This window comes from Haliotis cracherodii, unplaced genomic scaffold (genome assembly GCF_022045235.1).
Source record: "Haliotis cracherodii isolate W230 unplaced genomic scaffold, xgHalCrac1.p SCAF_3, whole genome shotgun sequence".
Classification (NCBI taxonomy): domain Eukaryota; kingdom Metazoa; phylum Mollusca; class Gastropoda; order Lepetellida; family Haliotidae; genus Haliotis; species Haliotis cracherodii.
Window position 1 is genome coordinate 67,286,817 of NW_027266286.1, and position 22,115 is coordinate 67,308,931.

General features: G+C 43.3%; 1 protein-coding gene across 1 annotated transcript in view; it reads left to right on the forward strand.

Annotated features, from left to right (window-relative positions):
• LOC139473659 (beta-parvin-like) overlaps nt 1-22,115 on the forward strand; it is an 85,275-nt gene that overhangs the window by 58,117 nt on the left and 5,043 nt on the right. Inside the window, exon 12 of the mRNA XM_071256351.1 lies at nt 14,271-14,352. Within this exon, the coding sequence (XP_071112452.1) occupies nt 14,271-14,352 (82 nt within the window). The remainder of the gene's footprint in view (nt 1-14,270; nt 14,353-22,115) is intronic.

Sequence of the window (22,115 nt, forward strand, 5' to 3'; positions counted from 1 at the left end):
ACCCTTAGAGCGAGGGAAATACCGGAATTTAGGCACAAGTGTTTTATGTTATTGTTGTAACACCACAATCAGCAATATCCTGTAAATAATCAAGTCTGGACCAGACAATGTAATGATTAATATTATGAGCTTTTATCCATTACCGGAGTACGATGACAAGCATTCAACCAAATCGCTTGCTTGATAACAGTGTTAGAATCTACATCGAAACGTCGATCCTGATTGTATTAAAGAAGTTTTTCATCCATATATCTTATCCTAACATACCCTAAGTAAAAAAACTTGGAACCTTCCTCACCAAAGACTGATCCCTTGGACAGATCACATGTAATTCTTCAGTTCTTCAATTGTTATTAACCATGATAGCTAAAATGGATAGAATTATCATTAAACCAACTGCATGTTATCAGAAATGAGCAGGCCACTGTAACTTGATAATGCCCTCATACTGCTTGTCTACAGGCCATTATCACGCCCGTTGTTAGGTGACGTCATAGGATAGGGATAGGTGACGTTCAATAGTGACGTCATCTGGTTTGTTGTCTGGCGTTTCCATATTTGTAAATGTTGTTCAGTGACATTCGTGTTGATTGCCGTAAATGTTTCCAAACCGATATTGTTGTTTCTTTTATCTGATAACAAATTCCATCCATTTTTAGCTATAATAACGGTAATGCTATTTTTCATGGCATTACCATTTGCAGAAGCCCTCGGTCTTTTCAACTGCCCTCCTTCGTCGGGCAGTTAATGGAAGACCTCAGTCATCTGCAAATGATAATGCCCTGAAAAATAGCATTACCCTTATATTAAGTGTAGACTAACATCAAGTCTCTGAAATGAACATATCTCACAGAAAAAATACAGTTGTTCAATTATCTTAATAAAAATATTATAAAAAGGAGCCAGGAGACTCTCTTCATTTTCAAATACTGCAGTAATCTAGACTTGCCAAACGTTATAGACTTACAGGGGCTATATTGGATATATTTGTATGGGGGTCTGTATGACAAGATGTGACTTGGCAGATAGCGTGTTGCCCCGACAACGTGAGCATTGCTTACTATTCAACCACTGGTTTGTTAGACTAACATTTAGTCTATGAAATCTTATACTACACAACACTCATCTCTAAAATTAAACAAATAATTTTCCTGATGCTGATTTCATATGCTGAAAAGAGGCAGTTGGGTAGCCTAGTGGTTAAAGCGCTTGTTCGTCACGCCGAAGACCCGGGTTCGATTCCCAACATGGTACAATGTGAAGCCCATTTCTGGTGTCCCCGCCGTGATATTGCTGGAATATTGCTAAAAGCGGCGTAAAACCATGCTCACTCACTCACTCACTCACTCACTCACTCACTCACATGTGGAATAGAGCTAGCTGGAGCTGGCTAGACCTGCTTTTGTATACATATCTCGAGTGTTTGTTTTTTTCATAAAATATATATATTGCAGAGTCACGGTGCAGGACTATTATTTTGTCTCTCTCAGACTTTGTTCTTTTCAGCTTGTATATTTCAGATTGTGGTGTATATATTAAACATCGACGCCAGAGATTAAACCGTCTCAATCATCGACTGAAACAGAATCCATTGGATGTAAAAGGCAAATAGTGATGAAAATAATATGAATGGTGAAAATCAGTGATGACACCAGGTGTTCGCGAAAAGGGAAAGATTGTCCTGCCCTACCCAGGAACAACACTCAGCCACAGTGGTGAAGTCGGTCAAACAGTCCCTCCCACTCCATATACCTAACGGCCCGTGAAGATTCCGGGGTAGAATAGGCATTCAGCAACCCATGCTTGCCATAACAGGCGACTATGCTTGTCGTAAAAGGCGACTAACGAGATCGGTTGGTCAGGCTCGCTGACTTGGTTGATGCATGTCATCGATCCCAATTGCGTGGATCGATGCTCATGATATTAATCACTGGATTGTATGGTCCAGACTCGATTATTTACAGACCGCCGTCATATAGCTGGAATATTGCTGAGTGCGGCGTTGAACAACAAACCAACCAACCATAACTAACCCTGTGAATACCTGCATTGTGTCAAATATGGCCTGCAAACATGATTAATTCAAATTCAACTGCTATTGGGAGTCTTCTTGTCAAATATTGATAGACCTGCAAGGTTCTCTTGTATGTTGTGGTGCTCAAGTGTGTTCTGATAGTTGAGCTTATCATTCAACAGCAGCTGTGTTCACCTTGACCTTCACTTCCTTCTGCTTGACCTTTAGGGTCATGCACAGCCTGGGATTGCAGCATGCCTTATGCCATCCGTTTATTGCCGTCCATGGGATGAAGCATCACTGCAGAGTGTATGCACGGATACACGGCGCTGACAGGCTCTGCATACGCCTACTGCCACCGTTAAGATGCACATCACTTGCATCTTTTATCATCATGAAACATTGATTAATTAATGATCTGTGAAGATTACATTACTATGTCATGAGTGAGTGAGTGAGTTGGGTTTAATGCCGCTTTAACAGTATTCCCATTATATCACGGTGTGTTAGCTGTGTCTCGAACATTTACCATTTTTGTGAAACCCACAAACATGGGTATGGGTTTAATGCTGCTTTTAATAGTATTCCCATTATGTCAGGGTGTGTCAGCTGTGTCTCGGACATTTACCATCTTTGTGAAACCCACGAGCATGGGTTTGATGCTGACAAAGGATAAGGATAATCAATTAAAGCCCACATTCATAGATTTCTGGCATTCGCGCACAGCGAATTGCGGTGCCAAAGACAACTGGGCGACAACTTATACCCCCTACTATCTATATAAATCAGGATGCACATTTAATTCAAATTGCAGCATGAAGAGAAGTTGTTCCTTCTTACTGTAGAGACCAGCCTAGCCTGTGATGGTGGGGATGTTATTCATGTATGCCTCGGTAGGGTTGTATATTGGCAAAACAAAATTGTTATGCTGTATATCGAGATACAAGTATCTGTGTTGCAATATGTATTGTGATATTTTGAGAGCGAAAGAGTTTTACAGTGGTTGACACTGATCTATTTTCTACATACTTAAGTAAATATTATCAGTTGCCGCCAGGTCTTCAGCAACCAATGCTTCCTGTACAAGGCAACTAACGGGATCGGGTGGTCAGGCTCGCTGACTTGGTTGATGCATGCCATCCTATCCCAAATGAGTAGATCAATGCTCATAATGTCAATCACTGGATTGTCTGGTCCAGACTCGATTATTTACAGACCGCCATCATATAGCTGGAATATTGCTGAGTGCGGCGTTAAACAACAAACAAACAAAACAAACAAAGTTGCCGCCATTGTGCAGTCATACAGGGGAGATAACAATGTGACAGAAAAATCACTTCCACGATCTGTCTATCCATTTAGAAGGCAAACATCATTTGTGAATAAATTTCTGGGTAGATTCTAGTTTAAACAATATATATGATAATGAAACTTGTTATATATTTTTTTACCAAATATGCCAGAACACGTGAACGCGCATTGCAGTATACCGGTGTACCGGAGTACTGGGCTGTCCTACTATTCTGTGAGTTTTGCATCAGGCCCAGGTGTCACATGTCATCATTAACCTTGCGTCATATTACAGGATATTAGAAATAATGGTCGTGATGTGAGTGTGACACAAAGATTCCTAACAAAGATTGGTCAATAGTGGAGTCGGTGCAGGAGCTACGTGACAGCCTCACTGTATACATGTTCATGCCTCGTCATATCAAATTACGGAATATCTCAAAAGTTACAACACGGTCCCGCTAGGTTGAGATAACAGGTTCGACTGTAATATAGAGTTCTTGGGTCAGTTCCATATTGTTTTTGAGTTCTGCACAAAAAGGTCATGATGCCGTTGGAAGATGACCGATTTTTTAAACCGGTTCTTGTTTGTAAGTTGGTTTGTATTTGAAGTGTGTCTGTTTAAGAAGGAAAAGTAGAGTCATGATATACAATCCTTTTTAAAATTTTCCAAATTCTGAATACAGCTATATGACAGTGGTCTGTAAATAATCGAGTCTGGACCAGACAATCCAGTGATTGAAATCATGAGCATCGATCCAATTGGGTTACGATAACATGCATCAACCAAGTCAGCGAGCCTGACCACCCGATCTAAACGGGTCTGGTGTGTCTGTAAAGCCATCAGCACTGGTAGGACGTTTTGACAAAATAAAGAATGGTCAATGTGAGCCTGTGTTGATTGTGACTAAATATTAAATTTAGTTTTATTCAATAGTCAGCAATATTCTTACAGTATCATAACAACCTGTAATCAGGGACATGCAAACCAGTGGCTGATAACTTCACACAATCAGCCAAGCCACAGTCTGACCACCCAATCCACATCGGCTCTGACGCCAAGCATGATCACTTCACACAAACAGCCAAACCACAGTCTGACCACCCAATCCACATCGGCTCTGACGTCAAGCATGATCACTCACACAATCAGCCAAGCCACAGTCTGACCACGCAATCCACATCGGCTCTGACGCCAAGCATGATCACTCCCACAATCAGCAAAGCCACAGTCTGACCACCCAATCCACAATGGCTCTGACACCAAGCATGATCACTCACACAATCAGCCAAGCCACAGTCTGACCACGCAATCCACATCGGCTCTGACGCCAAGCATGATCACTCACACAATCAGCCAAGCCACAGTGACCACCCAATCCACATCGGCTCTGACACCAAGCATGATCACTCACACAATCAGCCAAGCCACAGTGACCACCCAATCCACATCGGCTCTGACACCAAGCATGATCACTCACACAATCAGCCAAGCCACAGTCTCACCACGCAATCCACATTGGCTCTGAAACCAAGTATGAGACACTGGTGTCAATATTGTTATTTTGTTGTTTTCTTCCTACTTTATTTTAGAGTTTGAATTTAGAGGATTTAGAGGAGGTTGCCCATGAACCAGACAGGTTCTACTTGTGCAGCCTTATCACTGGCACCACCACACTGAGTTCCAAGAGATTAAAGATAATTGGTCTCGTTTCAGTGTCAAATCAAATTGAAGAATATTACCATGCCCTTAATTTGTTCCCTGAAATAGTCATGAGCTGGTGATTTCATATATCGGTAGCAGATAACTGTTTATAGGGCACACAAAAAAGGTCAATTTTGAAATTTCTTTCAATCAATAACTCCTGCTGCAAATTAAGAAATACCGACTTAAATGCTGTTTCAAAAAAACATCCTCATTATGTAGATACTGAAGACTACAATCACTGGATGTGTATCAGGGACATGGCAGTCAAGTTTGTTTACAATATTCAGCCTAGCCTTGTTTCTTATCATCCATTCTCGGTGATTTAACTGTTTGGGTCTCCTCTACTTGCAGAATGGAGATAATTTCAAATTTATTTATGATGTTTAATGTACATTTTAATGTTTACTCACTTAGGAGATAACACGTTTATAAATAGATGATTTCAGAAAACAATCGTGGCTAGTGGAGTGGAACAGATGAAGATAAGTATTCCATTTAGTCTTATCCTAGAACGAAGACCAGCACAACTAATGGAGGAGATAGGTTATCAACCCGTGTAAATCAAAAACATTACTTTACAATTCAAGTTAATTGATAAAATGAACCATTATCTATTCATGTTTCCTGCTTCCCTGTCTCTGCCGTTGAAAATGAAAACAAAAAATTCAGCAGTTGTTTCACCTTATCTGGGAGTATGTCCTTACAGCAAGAGAAATACACTCGACAACCAGCAGGATCATTGTTAGCTGGGGAAAGAGTCCCATCAATTATCCAGAAGAACTTCAGCTTTGACATATGAAAATGAATCGGCAAACAAGAAAATGTTTATGTTTTTACTTTATAAATTAGCAATTTTAAAATGGTTTTAATGTTTTCATGACTGGGGGATAAGTAAGTACTACTGTGTGCATGGTTCATTGCTGACAGGGCCTTGCAGTGAGGACACAAGGAATAATTACAAGATTACATTGAAACTAATTGTGTCCTGACAGTATTAATAATACCGTATTCGACTGGGCCTTATTGTGCACACACCCATTCCCTCTATTCTGGGTCTACCGTATTCGACGTAAGAAGCGCCCATGGCGATATTTGCTAATATATTGGCTAGTGAACAATCCCAATTAGCACCCTTCTGATTGATCAATGTACACAAGACTTATTTATTCGTGTATAATTGAACTCGTATGTTATATGCACCCTTGATTACGGGCAATAAAGTTCTGGAAAAGTATATCTGTCATGTATAATACGCTCAGACTTTTCTTTTGTATCATTTCAGGCTGTAAGCATAAAACACGAAATTTACGATCTTTCAACTCTTTCACCAAAATTATATTCTGATAAGAGCCCCCTATTTCTTATTTTGAGAGCGCCCTGGGCACTTATTACATGGAATATGGTATGTTTATATAGTTTTGAGGTGCCATTCTCTTAGAGAATGCTCATGGTGCTACATTATTGTTACCCTGGTCCATATCAGTGTACGCTTGAGTTTCATTCTCAGCTGCCTGGGGAGTATAGCTTGAAGGGGTCGTTATTGGCACAGGTACTACAGATATGTAGCCTAGGTATGTTTCTGTGTACAGAAATGTACATTAGCCAGATTACAGAATCGGAATACAGAACAGTACCCAAGTACCGCATCGTTTCCTTGAATACTCACGACACATCCTGGATGGAAAAGTAAAATTCAACATGGCAGTACATGTTATATATACCTGTGAAGATTCCGGGGTAGAATAGGTCTTCAGCAACCCATGCTTGCCATAAAAGGCGACTAATGGGATCGGGTGGTCAGGCTCGCTGACTTGGTTGATGCATGTCATCGATCCCAATTGTGTGGATCGATGCTCATGAAATTATTCACTGGATTGTCTGGTCCAGACTCGATTATTTACAGACCGCAGTCATATAGCTGGAATATTGCTGAGTGCAGAGCTAAACAACCAACCAACCAACCAACCAACGTGTTATATATATATATATTTCTCTTGGCATTTCCTCTTCCGTAAATGGATCGGAACTGTCATGCTGTTGTATGAGATGCATTCTAGCGTGCTGTATACAAGACGAGCATACACAGTGATATATGTACATTACGCTAAAATTCCGCGATGCACAGCAGTACCAGCATGCACTCATAATCAGATGAACCAGAGCTAAAACATGAACTGGTTTCGTTTTCGGTTTGAGGAATATGGACTCGTCCACCGTTAAGGGTACCTGGTACCTTTCTGTATCTTGATTAATAAGAACAAGTTGTCCCTATAGGGGACTTGAGTCCTTGTACTGTCCACGTATCTAGACTTACCTATTAGGAGATAGTGAGTATGTTTTTTTTACGCCGCTTTTAGCAATATTCCAGCAATATCACGGCGGGGGACACCAGAAATGGGCTTCACACATTGTACCCATGTCGGGAATCGAACCCGGGTCTTTGGCGTGACGAGCGAACGCTTTAACCACTAGGCTACCCGACCGCTATCTTAGGAGATAGAATTACGACACATCCCTGGACTTATTTTTCAGTACAGCCTTGGAGCAAGGCTACATGTGCCACTACAAGAGTCATTGGTGATGCAGCCCATTACTACACTTACATAACGTGGCAATGCTAAATATTGGTCCCTGACAGCTGGGGCCATATTGAACCAGTTGTAATTTTGAAATACATGATTATTTAATTTATGGTGGTTTTTTCATTACATTAAGTCTGTCGGAACTATCTATAGTGATGATGTTAACAAATGATATCCTGTTTTGTCATTGCTATCATGCTATAGACAATTTCAGAGAATTAACCATTCAATCACTTGACCCCACTAAATACCATTTTAAGATTAATGAAACCAGTTAGAATTATTAATTAATGTAACAGCGAATCATGATGACTAACATCTTTGAAATGAACATATTTTACAGAAAAAACAGTAGTTCATATTGTCTCAATAAAATATATTAAAAAGGAGCCTCTTCATTTTCAGATACTGCAGTAGTCTAGACTTTCCCACTATTATTGACTTGCTGTATTGGATATATTTGTTTTAGGGTCTGTATGACAGACTACAAGCTGTACATTCAGTGAGTTTAGTTTAACAGGTAAAGAAATACCATCCATCCAAGTCTCTACTTTGTTCCCAACACGAAGTTCAGTCCTCTAGGAATTCATAGTCTTGGTACATGATGACTTCATAAAAAAACATAGCGACTTTAACAATTTATGTACAGGTATAAATTTTTCCCTCTGTTCTCTGGCACTGATGCATGAGCAACATAAGGCATGGAGGAACATTTCCATAGAGGAATTCTGTTCCCACCTGTTGTGGTGAGGTGACTTGGTTCATGGGTCCCTGGAGTGATGGCAGCATCAGTGATTTGGTTAAACTATTCACAAAACATTCCTCCTGTTCCACTGCTGTTTGTATTCTAAGTCATGAAAAAACATATAGTTTGCTGTCATTCAGGTCATGTGTTCCTTGTGATAGTCGCGGGGCTGGGAAAGAAGCCGGCCTGAAATCACCCAGGAGAGGGTTTCTTTCACCGTCATCACTTTCAGGACTTGGGTAGTCCATTGGGGAATATCTCCCACGAGCTCTCTGTGCAGACAATACTTGCATGCATTGCTAGTATCCACGCAGGGCAAGCCGGGATGACATCTAGACAATACACCCTGTAATAAATATCATGGAATTATGCACCATGGAGTGCAGTGGAAGTTCATGCTTCATCATTTTACACCTGTGAAGTTCTGGGGTGGAACAGGTCTTCAGCAACCCTTGTCATAACAGACGACTATGCTTGTCGTAAGAGGCGACTAACGGGATAAGGTGGTCAGGTTCGCTGACTTGGTTGATGCTTGTCATCGTATCCAAATTGCGTGGATCGATGCTCATGATGTCAATCACTCAAGACAGGATTATTTACAGACCGCTGACATATGGTTGGAGTATTCCTGAGTGCGACATTAAACAACAAGCAAACATACAAACTTGTTGTGATAGGTGCTAGGGTGGCACCAAAGTTGTTTGCATGTAAGAGTTGAATCACTGTAGCAGGATCTGATGTTTGTGGGTTCATGGGTTCAAATCCCAGATTCACCTTCACTGTGTTTTTAATTTAAGGTTTATCAACAACATAGCCTTGCTCATAAGCTTCACCCTAGTGGTAAAATATGACCTGCACCCACTTTTGGCTTTCCTCCAACAACAAGACAGTTTAACTGAAGTAGCTTTCAAATATAATATTTCATGAAAGCCAACCAATCTAGATTGTATTGCCAGTTCTATTCCACATACAGTCAAACACTGTTTTGTCAAACTTTGAGTAAGTGAGTGAGGGAGTATGGTTTTACGCTGCTTTTAGCAATATTCCAGCAATATCACGGCGGGGGACACCAGAAATGGGCTTCACACATTTTACCCATGCCGGGGATCGAACCCTGGTCTTCGGCATGACGAGCGAACGCTTTATCAACAAGGCTACCTGACCGCCCCGTCAAACTTTGAAGTGTAGAACATATGGTTGTCTTGAAGCTGTAGCTTGGTCCCTGCGTATTCCTCCTTAATTCACCATTTTCAGTTGTGTGGAACCTCGGATAACTCCTAATTACCAAAAGTCATGTTTCTCAAGGACTGTTTTTGTTTGATGAAGATTCAAAAGGACCTTTCTTCCAGAATTTTCATCTGACACTTGACAGATGCAGCGAACCATGATTGCTTGCTATGTGCTGGAAATTCCAGCATGTCCTTGGAGATCAGCCATCACTTTATGTTGATGTTTAAAACATGTCTCATTTACATAACACTTTGTAGTTGGACCAGCAGTTACCTTACTGCTTTGTCTGACAAGGCCAGTTGTTCCTGACAACTGCATCTGGCCGTTATTGACCCGTATCTCATGCCTGAGATAATCAATCCTTTTTACATGTTTAATTTATTACCTTCCCTGTAAATAGTATGTAACAACCGTGTAACTGTTGACATGTTGTCATACTTTGTACACAATGTATATGCACATGTTATCTGTTTGTGGTCTGTTACAAGGCATTTGAGAACTCTACGAACTCGGGGACAGTTCCAGGAATCAGACTCGAGTTTGTGAGCTTGGTTTTACCCATTTCTATCCATATTCTTGCTATATTGCAGTGGACGATAACAAGAATGGGCTTCATGTATTTCACTCATTTGGGAATCAAACCCAGGTTTAGGTGACAAGCTAACACTTTAACCACTTGGTTAACTCCACCCCATAATAACATGAAGAACATTGTGACAATGATTACTCTTAAGTGCAGCTAAGCTGGAATCCATCGCTTCCTCCACAAGTTTGAACAGTCTTTAAGAAATGTTTGTTTTTTTGTTGTTTAACGGCACACCCAGCAATATTCCAGATATATGAAATGGGGGGAGTTGTAATTGGATATCACCCCTGGGTGTCTCACTAGTCAGTTACCATGCAAAGATACATGGCCTGAAACAATGTGGATGAGACAATGTGTGACTTCCTGTCCGACAAGGGGGAGGTTTGACCATGTGACAACAACAATCACCACACCATTGTGCAGCTTTAGCAATGTGGCCGTGAGTTGGGATATGTTTGCTTTCTGGAGCAGGGAGGCTTAACAATCGACCTGCTTACGTGAGGAGTGTGCCGAGGGGGAAGGCAACACTTCGTCAGCGTTTACCTGTTGACCTGTGTAATTATGTCACAGCCATACTTCCAGGTGATACTGACCAAAGTGTGTACATGGGGGGGGGGGGGGGGGGGGGGGGGGCACTTCAGCCTCATTAAGAGGAATTAGAGCGTACTGCACAATTAGGCCCAGTATAGGGGTGTGCACACAATAAGGCACAGTATAGGGGTGTGCACAATTAGGCCCAGTATAGGGGTGTGCACAATTAGGCCCAGTATAGGGGTGTGCACAATTAGGCCCAGTATAGGGGTGTGCACACAATAAGGCCCAGTATAGGGGTGTGCACACAATAAGGCCCAGTATAGGGGTGTGCACACAATAAGGCCCAGTATAGGGGTGTGCACACAATAAGGCCCAGTATAGGGGTGTGCACACAATAAGGCCCAGTATAGGGGTGTGCACACAATAAGGCACAGTATAGGGGTGTGCACACAATAAGGCACAGTATAGGGGTGTGCACACAATAAGGCACAGTATAGGGGTGTGCACACAATAAGGCACAGTATAGGGGTGTGCACACAATAAGGCACAGTATAGGGGTGTGCACACAATAAGGCACAGTATAGGGGTGTGCACACAATAAGGCACAGTATAGGGGTGTGCACAATTAGGCACAGTATAGGGGTGTGCACACAATTAGGCCCAGGATAGAGGGAATAGGGGTGTGCACACAATTAGGCCCAGTATAGGGGTGTGCACACAATTAGGCACAGTATAGGGGTGTGCACAATTAGGCCCAGTATAGGGGTGTGCACACAATAAGGCACAGTATAGGGGTGTGCACAATTAGGCCCAGGATAGAGGGAATAGGGGTGTGCACACTATTAGGTCCAGTATAGAGGAAATAGGGGTGTGCACACTATTAGGCCCAGTATAGAGGGAATAGGGGTGTGCACAATTAGGCCCAGTGTAGGGGAAATAGGGGTGTGCACAATTAGGCCCAGTATAGATGGAATAGGGGTGTTCACAATTAGGCCCAGTATAGATGGAATAGGGGTGTTCACAATTAGGCCCAGTATAGATGGAATAGGGGTGTGCACAATTAGGCCCACGATAGTGGAAATGGGGGTGTGCCCAAGTAGGCCCAGGATAGTGGAAATGGGGGTGTGCACAATTAGGCCCAGGATAGTGGAAATGGGGGTGTGCACAATTATGAGGACCTGATGTTGTCTGGTTAATGTTCATTGTATCAGACTTTCAAGGGAAGCCTCTGATTCTTGAGGTTTGCTAGAGATGTTTTATCAAAGGTCCTCAAATGTCTCCATTTTTGACAATAGCCCTTGACACTCATGCTTGACTGAATGATCACTCTGGAGATATTCCACATGTAGGTTATATGAACATGAAGCGTGTCAAAGCTATTTAATATCAAATGTCTTCATGTATTAACATCACAGTGATATAAAGATAACATACAGTGAAACCCTTAAAAATGCCACATTGCTACTAGTCCTTATGATAACTTAACTATTGGGCAGGTTGGCAAGGACTATAGGACTACCGGTAGTGCCAATTGCTAACGCTGACATCATGTAGGAAATGCTTCACTTCCCTACCAGAGCCGTGGCACTATTAACATACAATACTATACCAGGGAGACATTTCATATGGAGAGCTGTAGCACATATGGGACATGTTCCTGTGTGATATACAACATCATAGCACATATGGGAGAAGACGTTATATATTGTGCAAGACTTTTTCATGCAGTGGACATATTGTTATGTAATATATCAGAGATCTGTCACCATGTTAGACAAGTCAGTAGTGCACGACAGTAATATGGTTCAATACTTTAGTACACAAGCATGTGGAACATGCTTTCTCTCTGAAGTTGTGTTTTGTTTCTTAATGTTTGTTTGTTGTTTAGTGCCGCACTCTGCAATATTCCAGCTATGTGACGGCGGTCTGTAAATAATCGAGTCTGGACCAGACAATCCAGTGATTGACATAGCATCGATCCACACAATTGGGATACGATGACATGCATCAACCAAGTCAGCGAGCCTGACCACACGATCCTGTTAGTCACCTCTTACTACAAGCATAGTCACCTTTTACGGCAAGGTTGCTGAAGTCCTATTCTAACCCGGATCTCGTTTCTTAATGACGAAGTGCTAAGACATCTCAAGGATTTCAAATTTAGCTCAAGGGAATATTTTTTAATCCCTATTACTAATGTCAAAGGTCAAGGTCGGCATTGTCAATAAAAGTGCAGCATGAAGCAAGTACTTACTGTCTGTGAATGAAACTAGGTATAAGATAATGTGTGGCGAGACCTTTGTAACGAGTCAAGGTAGCTGGAAGGTTGTACATTCATTTAGAGCAGATATGTGGTTCACATGGTGATGCTTTCTTATGTAGTGATTACCGTATTCGACGTAATAAGCGCCCGGCTCTAATAAGCGCCCATGGCGATATTTGCTAATATATTGGCAAGCGAACAATCCCAATCAGCACTAGGTCCGATTGATCAATGTACACTAGACTTATTTATTCGTGTATAATACGCACTCGTGTGTTATATCACCCTTAATTATGGGCAATGAAATTCTTGAAAACTATATCTGTCGTATGTAAACATTTCAGGCTGTTAGCATAAACCACGAAATTTATGATCTTTCAACTCAAAATAATATTCTAATAAGCGCCCCCTATTTCTAATTTTGAGAGCGCCCTGGGCGCTTATTACGTTGAATACGGTATGTGATATGGATTTAAATATTGGGGACAAGTGATGACAAAGTAGCACTAATCACTTGTGACTTGAAATAAGTAACATATTTTTTATGTGACATCACACACACCCCACGGACACACCATACTCGTTTCAACTACTTTTAAAAGCCCTTGGGGAAATGTTTGGTCAGATTCATTCCAGAGGTATTTACAGTAGTAGACTAATTTGTGGACTCGTGCTGCTAAGGTTTTCAGTGACCTTCAGTTAAAATGGGGATTTGGGGGATGCTGGATGAGTGCTACAAGCTTTACAAGCCTACTAAAATGGGTATCAGGTCAAGCTCTGTGACTTGATTGTTTGTGTGTCATTGTACCCCAACAGTATGGCATGCTCATGCTGTCAACCACTGGTTCTTCTGACCCAGATTCGACCCGTGAAGATCCGGGTTAGAATAGGTCTTCAGCAACCCATGCATGCCATAAAAGGTGACTATGCTTGTCGTAAGAGGCGACTAACGGACTAACGTCATCGTATCCCAATTGCGTGGAGCGATGCTCATGATGTCAATCACTGGATTGTCTGGACCAGACTTGCTTATTTAAACAGACCACCATCATATAACTGGAATATTGCTGAGTGTGTCATTAAACAAGAAACCAAACAAATCTGACCCAGATTCAATTATTTACAGGCCAGTGGGATAAGATGGAAAATTGATGACTAGTCTTAAACAATAACAAAAATTTATGATAAGACGACATGATTGGGTTTCAATGTTCTGTGTGCTCAGTAATATTAATCACATTGTTTTTGTATGCACCTTCTGACCATGTCACATCACTGCTCTCTCTCAGCCCCAGACTCATGTGTTGCTTTCTTTCAGGTTCACAATGTGGGATTTGCTTTCGAGCTGATGCATGAAGCGGGGCTCCCAAAGAACAAGGCCAGACTCCCAAGACCTGAAGGTATTCATTCCATCTGAACATGCCATTGGCAAGCAGGACTTGCGACAAGTATTGCCGTCAGTCAAAAGCTGTACATGCCAGTGGTACTTCCTGAAGGACATTTCTGATACAGATTTTATTGATAGGGACCCAGTTGGTAGTTCAGGGCAGTATAGGTCCTGAGTGTCTGATGTTTTTTATCTACACATTGGCAGTTTGTGTTCCCTGTCAGTACCTGATTCTTGTCTCCCCATTGAGATTCCAGGTCTGAAAAAGTCCCCAGCACCCTATGCTTGTCTCCCCACTGAGACTATGCTTGTCTCTCCACTGAGACTCCAGGTCAGGTCCCCAGCACCCCATGCTTGTCTCTCCATTGGGACTCCAGGTCAAGTCCCAGGCACCCCATGCTTGTCTCCCCACTGAGACTCCAGGTCAGGTCCCAGGCACCCCATGCTTGTCTCCCCATTGGGACTATGCTTGTCTCTCCACTGAGACTATGCTTGTCTCTCCACTGAGACTATGCTTGTCTCTCCACTGAGACTCCAGGTCAGGTCCCAGGCACCCCATGCTTGTCTCCCCACTGAGACTCCAGGTCAGGTCCCAGGCACCCCATGCTTGTCTCCCCATTGAGACTCCAGGTCAGGTCCCCTGCACCCCATGCTTGTCTCCCCATTGAGACTCCAGGTCAGGTCCCCAGCACCCCTTGCTTGTCTCCCCATTGAGACTCCAGGTCAGGTCCCCAGCACCCCAAGCTTGTCTCCCCACTGAGACTCCAGGTCAGGTCCCCTGCACCCCATGCTTGTCTCCCCATTGAGACTCCAGGTCAGGTCCCCTGCACCCCATGCTTGTCTCCCCACTGAGACTCCAGGTCAGGTCCCAGGTACCCCATGCTTGTCTCCCTATTGGGACTCCAGGTCAGGTCCCCAGCACCCCATGCTTGTCTCCCCATTGAGACTCCAGGTCAGGTCCCAGGCACCCCATGCTTGTCTCCCCATTGGGACTCCAGGTCAGGTCCCCAGCACCCCATGCTTGTCTCCCCATTGAGACTCCAGGTCAGGTCCCCTGCACCCCATGCTTGTCTCCCCACTGAGACTCCAGGTCAGGTCCCCTGCACCCCATGCTTGTCTCCCCATTGGGACTCCAGGTCAGGTCCCCAGCACCCCATGCTTGTCTCCCCATTGAGACTCCAGGTCAGGTCCCCTGCACCCCATGCTTGTCTCCCCATTGAGACTCCAGGTCTGAAAAAGTCCCCAGCACCCTATGCTTGTCTCCCCACTGAGACTATGCTTGTCTCTCCACTGAGACTCCAGGTCAGGTCCCCAGCACCCCATGCTTGTCTCTCCATTGAGACTCCAGGTCAGGTCCCCTGCACCCCATGCTTGTCTCCCCACTGAGACTCCAGGTCAGGTCCCCTGCACCCCATGCTTGTCTCCCCATTGAGACTCCAGGTCAGGTCCCCTGCACCCCATGCTTGTCTCTCCATTGAGACTCCAGGTCAGGTCCCCTGCACCCCATGCTTGTCTCTCCATTGAGACTCCAGGTCAGGTCCCCTGCACCCCATGCTTGTCTCTCCATTGAGACTCCAGGTCAGGTCCCCTGCACCCCATGCTTGTCTCCCCATTGAGACTCCAGGTCAGGTCCCCTGCACCCCATGCTTGTCTCCCCACTGAGACTCCAGGTCAGGTCCCCTGCACCCCATGCTTGTCTCCCCATTGGGACTCCAGGTCAGGTCCCCAGCACCCCATGCTTGTCTCCCCATTGAGACTCCAGGTCAGGTCCCCTGCACCCCATGCTTGTCTCCCCATTGAGACACCAGGTCAGGTCCCAGGCACCCCATGCTTGTCTCCCCATTGAGACTCCAGGTCAGGTCCCAGGCACCCCATGCTTGTCTCCCCATTGAGACTCCAGGTCAGGTCCCAGGCACCCCATGCTTGTCTCTCCATTGAGACTCCAGGTCAGGTCCCAGGTACCCCATGCTTGTCTCCCCACTGAGACTCCAGGTCAAGTCCCAGGCACCCCATGCTTGTCTCCCTATTGGGACTCCAGGTCAGGTCCCCAGCACCCCATGCTTGTCTCCCAATTGAGACTCCAGGTCAGGTCCCCTGCACCCCATGCTTGTCTCTCCATTCAGACTCCAGGTCAGGTCCCAGGCACCCCATGCTTGTCTCTCCATTGAGACTCCAGGTCAGGTCCCCTGCACCCCATGCTTGTCTCTCCACTGAGACTCCAGGTCAGGTCCCAGGCACCCCATGCTTGTCTCCCCATTGAGACTCCAGGTCAGGTCCCCAACACCCAATGCTTGTCTCTCCACTGAGACTCCAGGTCAGGTCCCCAACACCCCATGCTTGTCTCCCCATTGAGACTCCAGGTCAGGTCCCCAGCACCCCATGCTTGTCTCCCCATTGGGACTCCAGGTCAGGTCCCAGGCACCCCATGCTTGTCTCCCCATTGGGACTCCAGGTCAGGTCCCCAGCACCCCATGCTTGTCTTCCTATTGGGACTCCAGGTCAGGTCCCCACCACCCCATGCTTGTCTCCCTATTGGGACTCCAGGTCAGGTCCCCAGCACCCCATGCTTGACTCCCCATTGGGACTAGGTCAGGAGGATAGACTAACATCTGGTCTCTGAAATAAACACATCTTACAGAAAAAAAACAGTTGTTAAATTATCTTAATGAAAAAATCATAAAAAGGAGCCCAGAGATTCTCTTCATTTTCAGATACTGCACTAGTCTAGACTTGCCAAACATTATAGACCTTCATGGGCTTTATTGGATATATTTGTATCAGGGTCTGTATGACCCTAATTAGAGGAGCTCTGCTATAAAATAACCAATGCTGACTTTTGGTGTGTAACAATTGATGGCACTATCCCGGTCATGCAATAATCTGTGCCCTGATGACAATGAATTGATGACAAGTTGAAGATAACACTCTTGACTGCAGTAAGCAAAGACATTACAAGACACTGATATATCATGACTCGTTGACAAAAGTCAAAATGTCCTCATCAAGCCTTGGATATTGATAACTTCTATCAACTCGTCTTGATATATTTGATCTCAGAAGACCCTCAAGTGAGATTCTCTATTTATTATCCAAACTCATTCTATTCTAATTTTTTCTATTTGTTAACAGTAATAACCAACATCTCTAGAGTAAAATGTATAGCTTACCAGCTTCAGTGGCAGAGAGATTAATTACATTTATGAGATGACATTTGATTGTGACATCATGGTAACCAATGACATCAGAATGGTCTGCAAAGCATTGTGATGCAATTCCACCAAGTGATATTCCCTGTGGAAGCCATTTTGGTATGATAAACATGTTTTATACTGACACACGGTATAAACACACAATGCCATTTAGAAAGTGGTCATAGCTTTCGGCCATGGGAGCCATGCATTTGTCAGAGGGGTACACAAAATATGTGATCTAGACTACCAGTTGTCGGACTTTCATTTTTGTGGAAGCCTCGGTGGCTGAGTGGGTTCGATAGCTGACTTTGTTGCACGGATAGCCCAATCGTCTAAGGTCAGCGATTTGCTGTGCAGAATTGCATCCCTTGGCCACACCAGAAACCTATGATTGTGGGTTCAATTCCCGGTTCACCCTAAACATGTTTCTAGGTTTGTCAGCACCATACCGTGCTCGTGGGTTTCACCGAAGTGGTAAACTTCTGAGACCTGCATTACTTCGGGCTTTCCTCGCACATTAAGCTGACGCGCCGTGATATAACTGGAATACTGTTCAAAGGGGCGTTAAACCCAACTCACACACTCGCTCAGAAAGTGTCATCCCAAACATAACATTTGTAACACACAGTACTTTGAAATTTTATAGAATTATGGGCATTTTCAGTATTACCCACATAACATGACTTGTGTCCAACCAAAGGCTGTGTGACACCTGATACAAGGACTTGGTACATCGGCAATAGGAAGTTGTCTACATGTTCTGCAGCGTCTTTGTTATCTTGAAAGTAAATACTTTGTGAGAGAAGTATCCTGATAACACAATGAATTAAACCATGAATTATTAATTATGTCACAGTCACTGTCACTTGTTAAAACCTGACTTTATAATATATATGCTTGATAGTCATTATGGCTGTTTGAATTTAAAGGTTAGGATTATGAATCAAAGAACAGTGGCATATTGGTCACATGAAACCATGACAACACGAGACAGACGGCAATAACACAATGGCTGCAAACAAGGACATGACATCAATCATATCAGCTGACATTTAGAACATGTGTAACTTTTCTAATCATTTTCAAACTAAACAGTTTGTGACTACTACGTCAGAGTGTGATTTCCCAAGGACAAGACTGCGCGCGCAGGTGAAGGTTGAAATCGGCTTGTGCAGCTTACGTTTAAACCAGACAAACCAGTGATTCATATCATGAGCATCGATCTACGTAATTGGGATACAATGACATGCATCAAACGAGGCAGCGAGTCTGACTACCCGATCCCGTTAGTCACCTCATACGACAAGCATAGTAGCCTTTTACGACAAGCATGGGTTGCTGAAGACCTATTCTAACCCGGATCTTCACGGGTTCAACAGAATGATGGTGTCAGAGACCATATACTGACATGTAACTGCTGATGCAAACGAATAAAGGAACATTGCAAAATATAGGGAAATAAGCTGTACTGTCAGTACATTAGAAATAGCGTGCATACAAATTCAACACATTTCAGAACCAAATGTTTAGATGTGTGTGTGCACTGTTTCCAACGAGTATTTGGAAGACATGGTCATTTTACTGTGTCTAAAACAAAGTGTTTGGACAAAAGGATATTGTCACCACAGGTATATATATATCGGAAACATAGCATACTTACAGAAATACGAGAGAAACTAATATATATATATGTTAGTTTCTCTCATATTTCTGTAAGTATGCTATGTTTCCGAACAGGTCGTTCTGTTTCGGTTCTGTGTGAAAACAGTTCACACACACACACACTGCTTTACTTCGCAGATACATATCTAAAGGCATGAAAAAAGCATGTGTATGCACCAAGTGGACCACACACTGTCGTTGTAATTTCAGTTTGGCTTTAGAGATAGGATAGGCAACATCGTTCGACACTCTTGTCATTCAGGTATCATGATCGTAATAGAAATTTGGGAATTCAGAAAGTTTGTAAATGTGAATCAAAGTACCATAGTAATTGTTGTTTGTAAGTGTTGCTTTAAACCAAAACAAAACTTGTGTAAATGATTCAGTGTTGTTTGGCTGCCAATTGCACCGGTACTGGTTCTGCTAACTAGTGTTCCCTTATTCATCTCCGTTTGTATATACTCTTGATCACATTGGGGAAACTGGTAGTGTAAATTATAGAGATCATATATAAGACTGATAAAACTCACCTCCTAAAACAATTTATGAACCCTTCAAAAGAATGGTCAAGTTCTGTTGCCAGGACTGAATTTTGCATGTTTAAGCTGGGATCAACATAAGGGCCCAAACTAGATAAGATAAATTCCTGCATCTATGTTATGTATATATACCATGTTCTTGTCCCTATACCATATAAATGCCCTATTTTTGTACTAAGTCCCAAGTGGGCGTTTTTGTACTATTCTATTCTATTCTATTCTATTCTATTCTATTCTATTCTATTCTATTCTATTCTATTCTATTCTATATATATCTGTATGTGGTCTCGGACTGAGTAGATATCTCCCCTTGAGATCATGAAACATGTTTTCTCTAAAATTAGTTTATAATGGTACAAGTTGTCTTTTTAAGAGAAAAACGTACGTCATGGCTCAGGATGTACAAAATTAACTCTTACATGACAGATAAACCTTAAGCTGGAGTTGCTGTATTTTTAAGCTTCTTGTACATTTGTTTTGTTTTGTATTGTCTCCGGACAATAAAGTACTCAGTGTTGCCATGAAGTGAATCAGACACCCTGGTGTTGCAAGATAGCTGTGCATGAGGAGAGATTGATGTTATATGACCACTGGATGGTGGCCTCATGACATACTATTGCCCTGAAGACAGGCTTGTGGCCAGCTGTACTCAGATGAAACTGGTAATTAACCGGGCTGAACTTTGGTGGAATGTACAATGTTGTGTTTACACATGTTGCTGTGATGGGTTAGTGGGGGAACTGGCACCATGCATGACAGTTACTGGGGGGACATGTGTTGAACAGAAACATGTGTGAGGGCTGGGGACCTACCTCAAGCTTGGTCCCTATAAAGATCTACCCTGCATTGGGGACCTGGGATCTACCCTGCATTGGGGACCTGGGATCTACCCTGCATTGGGGACCTGGGATCTACCCTGCATTGGGGACCTGGGATCTACCCTGCATTGGGGACCTGGGATCTACCCTGCATTGGGGACCGGGGATCTACCCTGCATTGGGGACCGGGGATCTACCCTGCATTGGGGACCTGGGATCTACCCTGCATTGGGGACCGGGGATCTACCCTGCATTGGGGACCGGGGATCTACCCTGCATTGGGGACCTGGGATCTACCCTGCATTGGGGACCTGGGACCTTCCTTGAACTGGGGACATGGGATCTTCCTTGAACTTGGGACATGGGATCTTCCTTGAACTGGTGACCTGGGACGTACCTCACTTGGGGACCTTCCTCACTGGAACAGGACCCCAGGTCAATGTGTAGCCTCAGCTACCTATGAATACTAATATTTATTCCAAGAAATATTTTATCATCTATGAATATCTCTGTCTGATGAAGTATAAATATTCATTTTAATAGAGCCCCTTTCATAATGCTTATATGTGGACTGGTAGCTATCAAGACTTGATGTTTTCATCATCTAAACTTATCAAATGTCAGAATTAAGAAAATGCAGATATATCAGAGTGCAAGTTTACTGCATATTGTAGTTCAATATTTAGCTTGGCAAGAGATGCAGTGGACAGATAAAACCAATGCAGTCAGTCCCCTTCATAATCACTTTACTGTAAACAACACTATCTATTGGAATTGCTCAGTGTTATATCATTACATGTTGCTATATCCTACTTGTATTGGGGATATTAACATCACCATGCATTATCAACATGTATCAAAACAGATGAACTGGAAGATTAATTCCATATCTACAACTTGGCATCAATTCTTAATTAGTGAACAATAAGATTATATCAAATTTTCATTTTTCTTGTATTTTTAATCTTTTGATCATTTTATAGATTTAGCACACAATATCTTTTTGGTTGAATATGAAGATGTGATTTAAGCATGAAAGTAAGGATAATTACTTTTGACATGACTCCTTTCTAGATTTGAATGTCAAACTCATTCAAGTCAGTATGTGTCTCACTGAGCGCTATCTCTGCCAAGTGTTTTGTCATCATGTGAAGACAACTGTCCCTATTGTCAGAGTGTGTGTTGCATGGACCTCCCCAGGGCCATGTTCTCAGCTCTGTTTTCCCCCTCCCCCACCCCCCAGGCTGCTCCACCCCCACCCCCTCCCCCTGGTCTCCGGACTGTGTGTTCAACTTGCAAGATTGGGAAACCTTGCTGCAGAAATAACAACACAGAAGCTTTGATGTTTGGTTTGTAGACAGCCATGGAGTTGTCAAGATTTTCCCTGAGAGTTTTTGACTTGCCAGGAATTTTAACCATGGCCGCGGCCCATACTTGTGTTGCAGTCCCAATGGCTGACATGCCACAGGTCTTTGATGTCAGGGAAGAACACTACATGGAACACTATGCTTTATTATCCGCCCATGTGTCAGGCAGACTCAGCTAGACTGCTGACCCCCCTCCCCC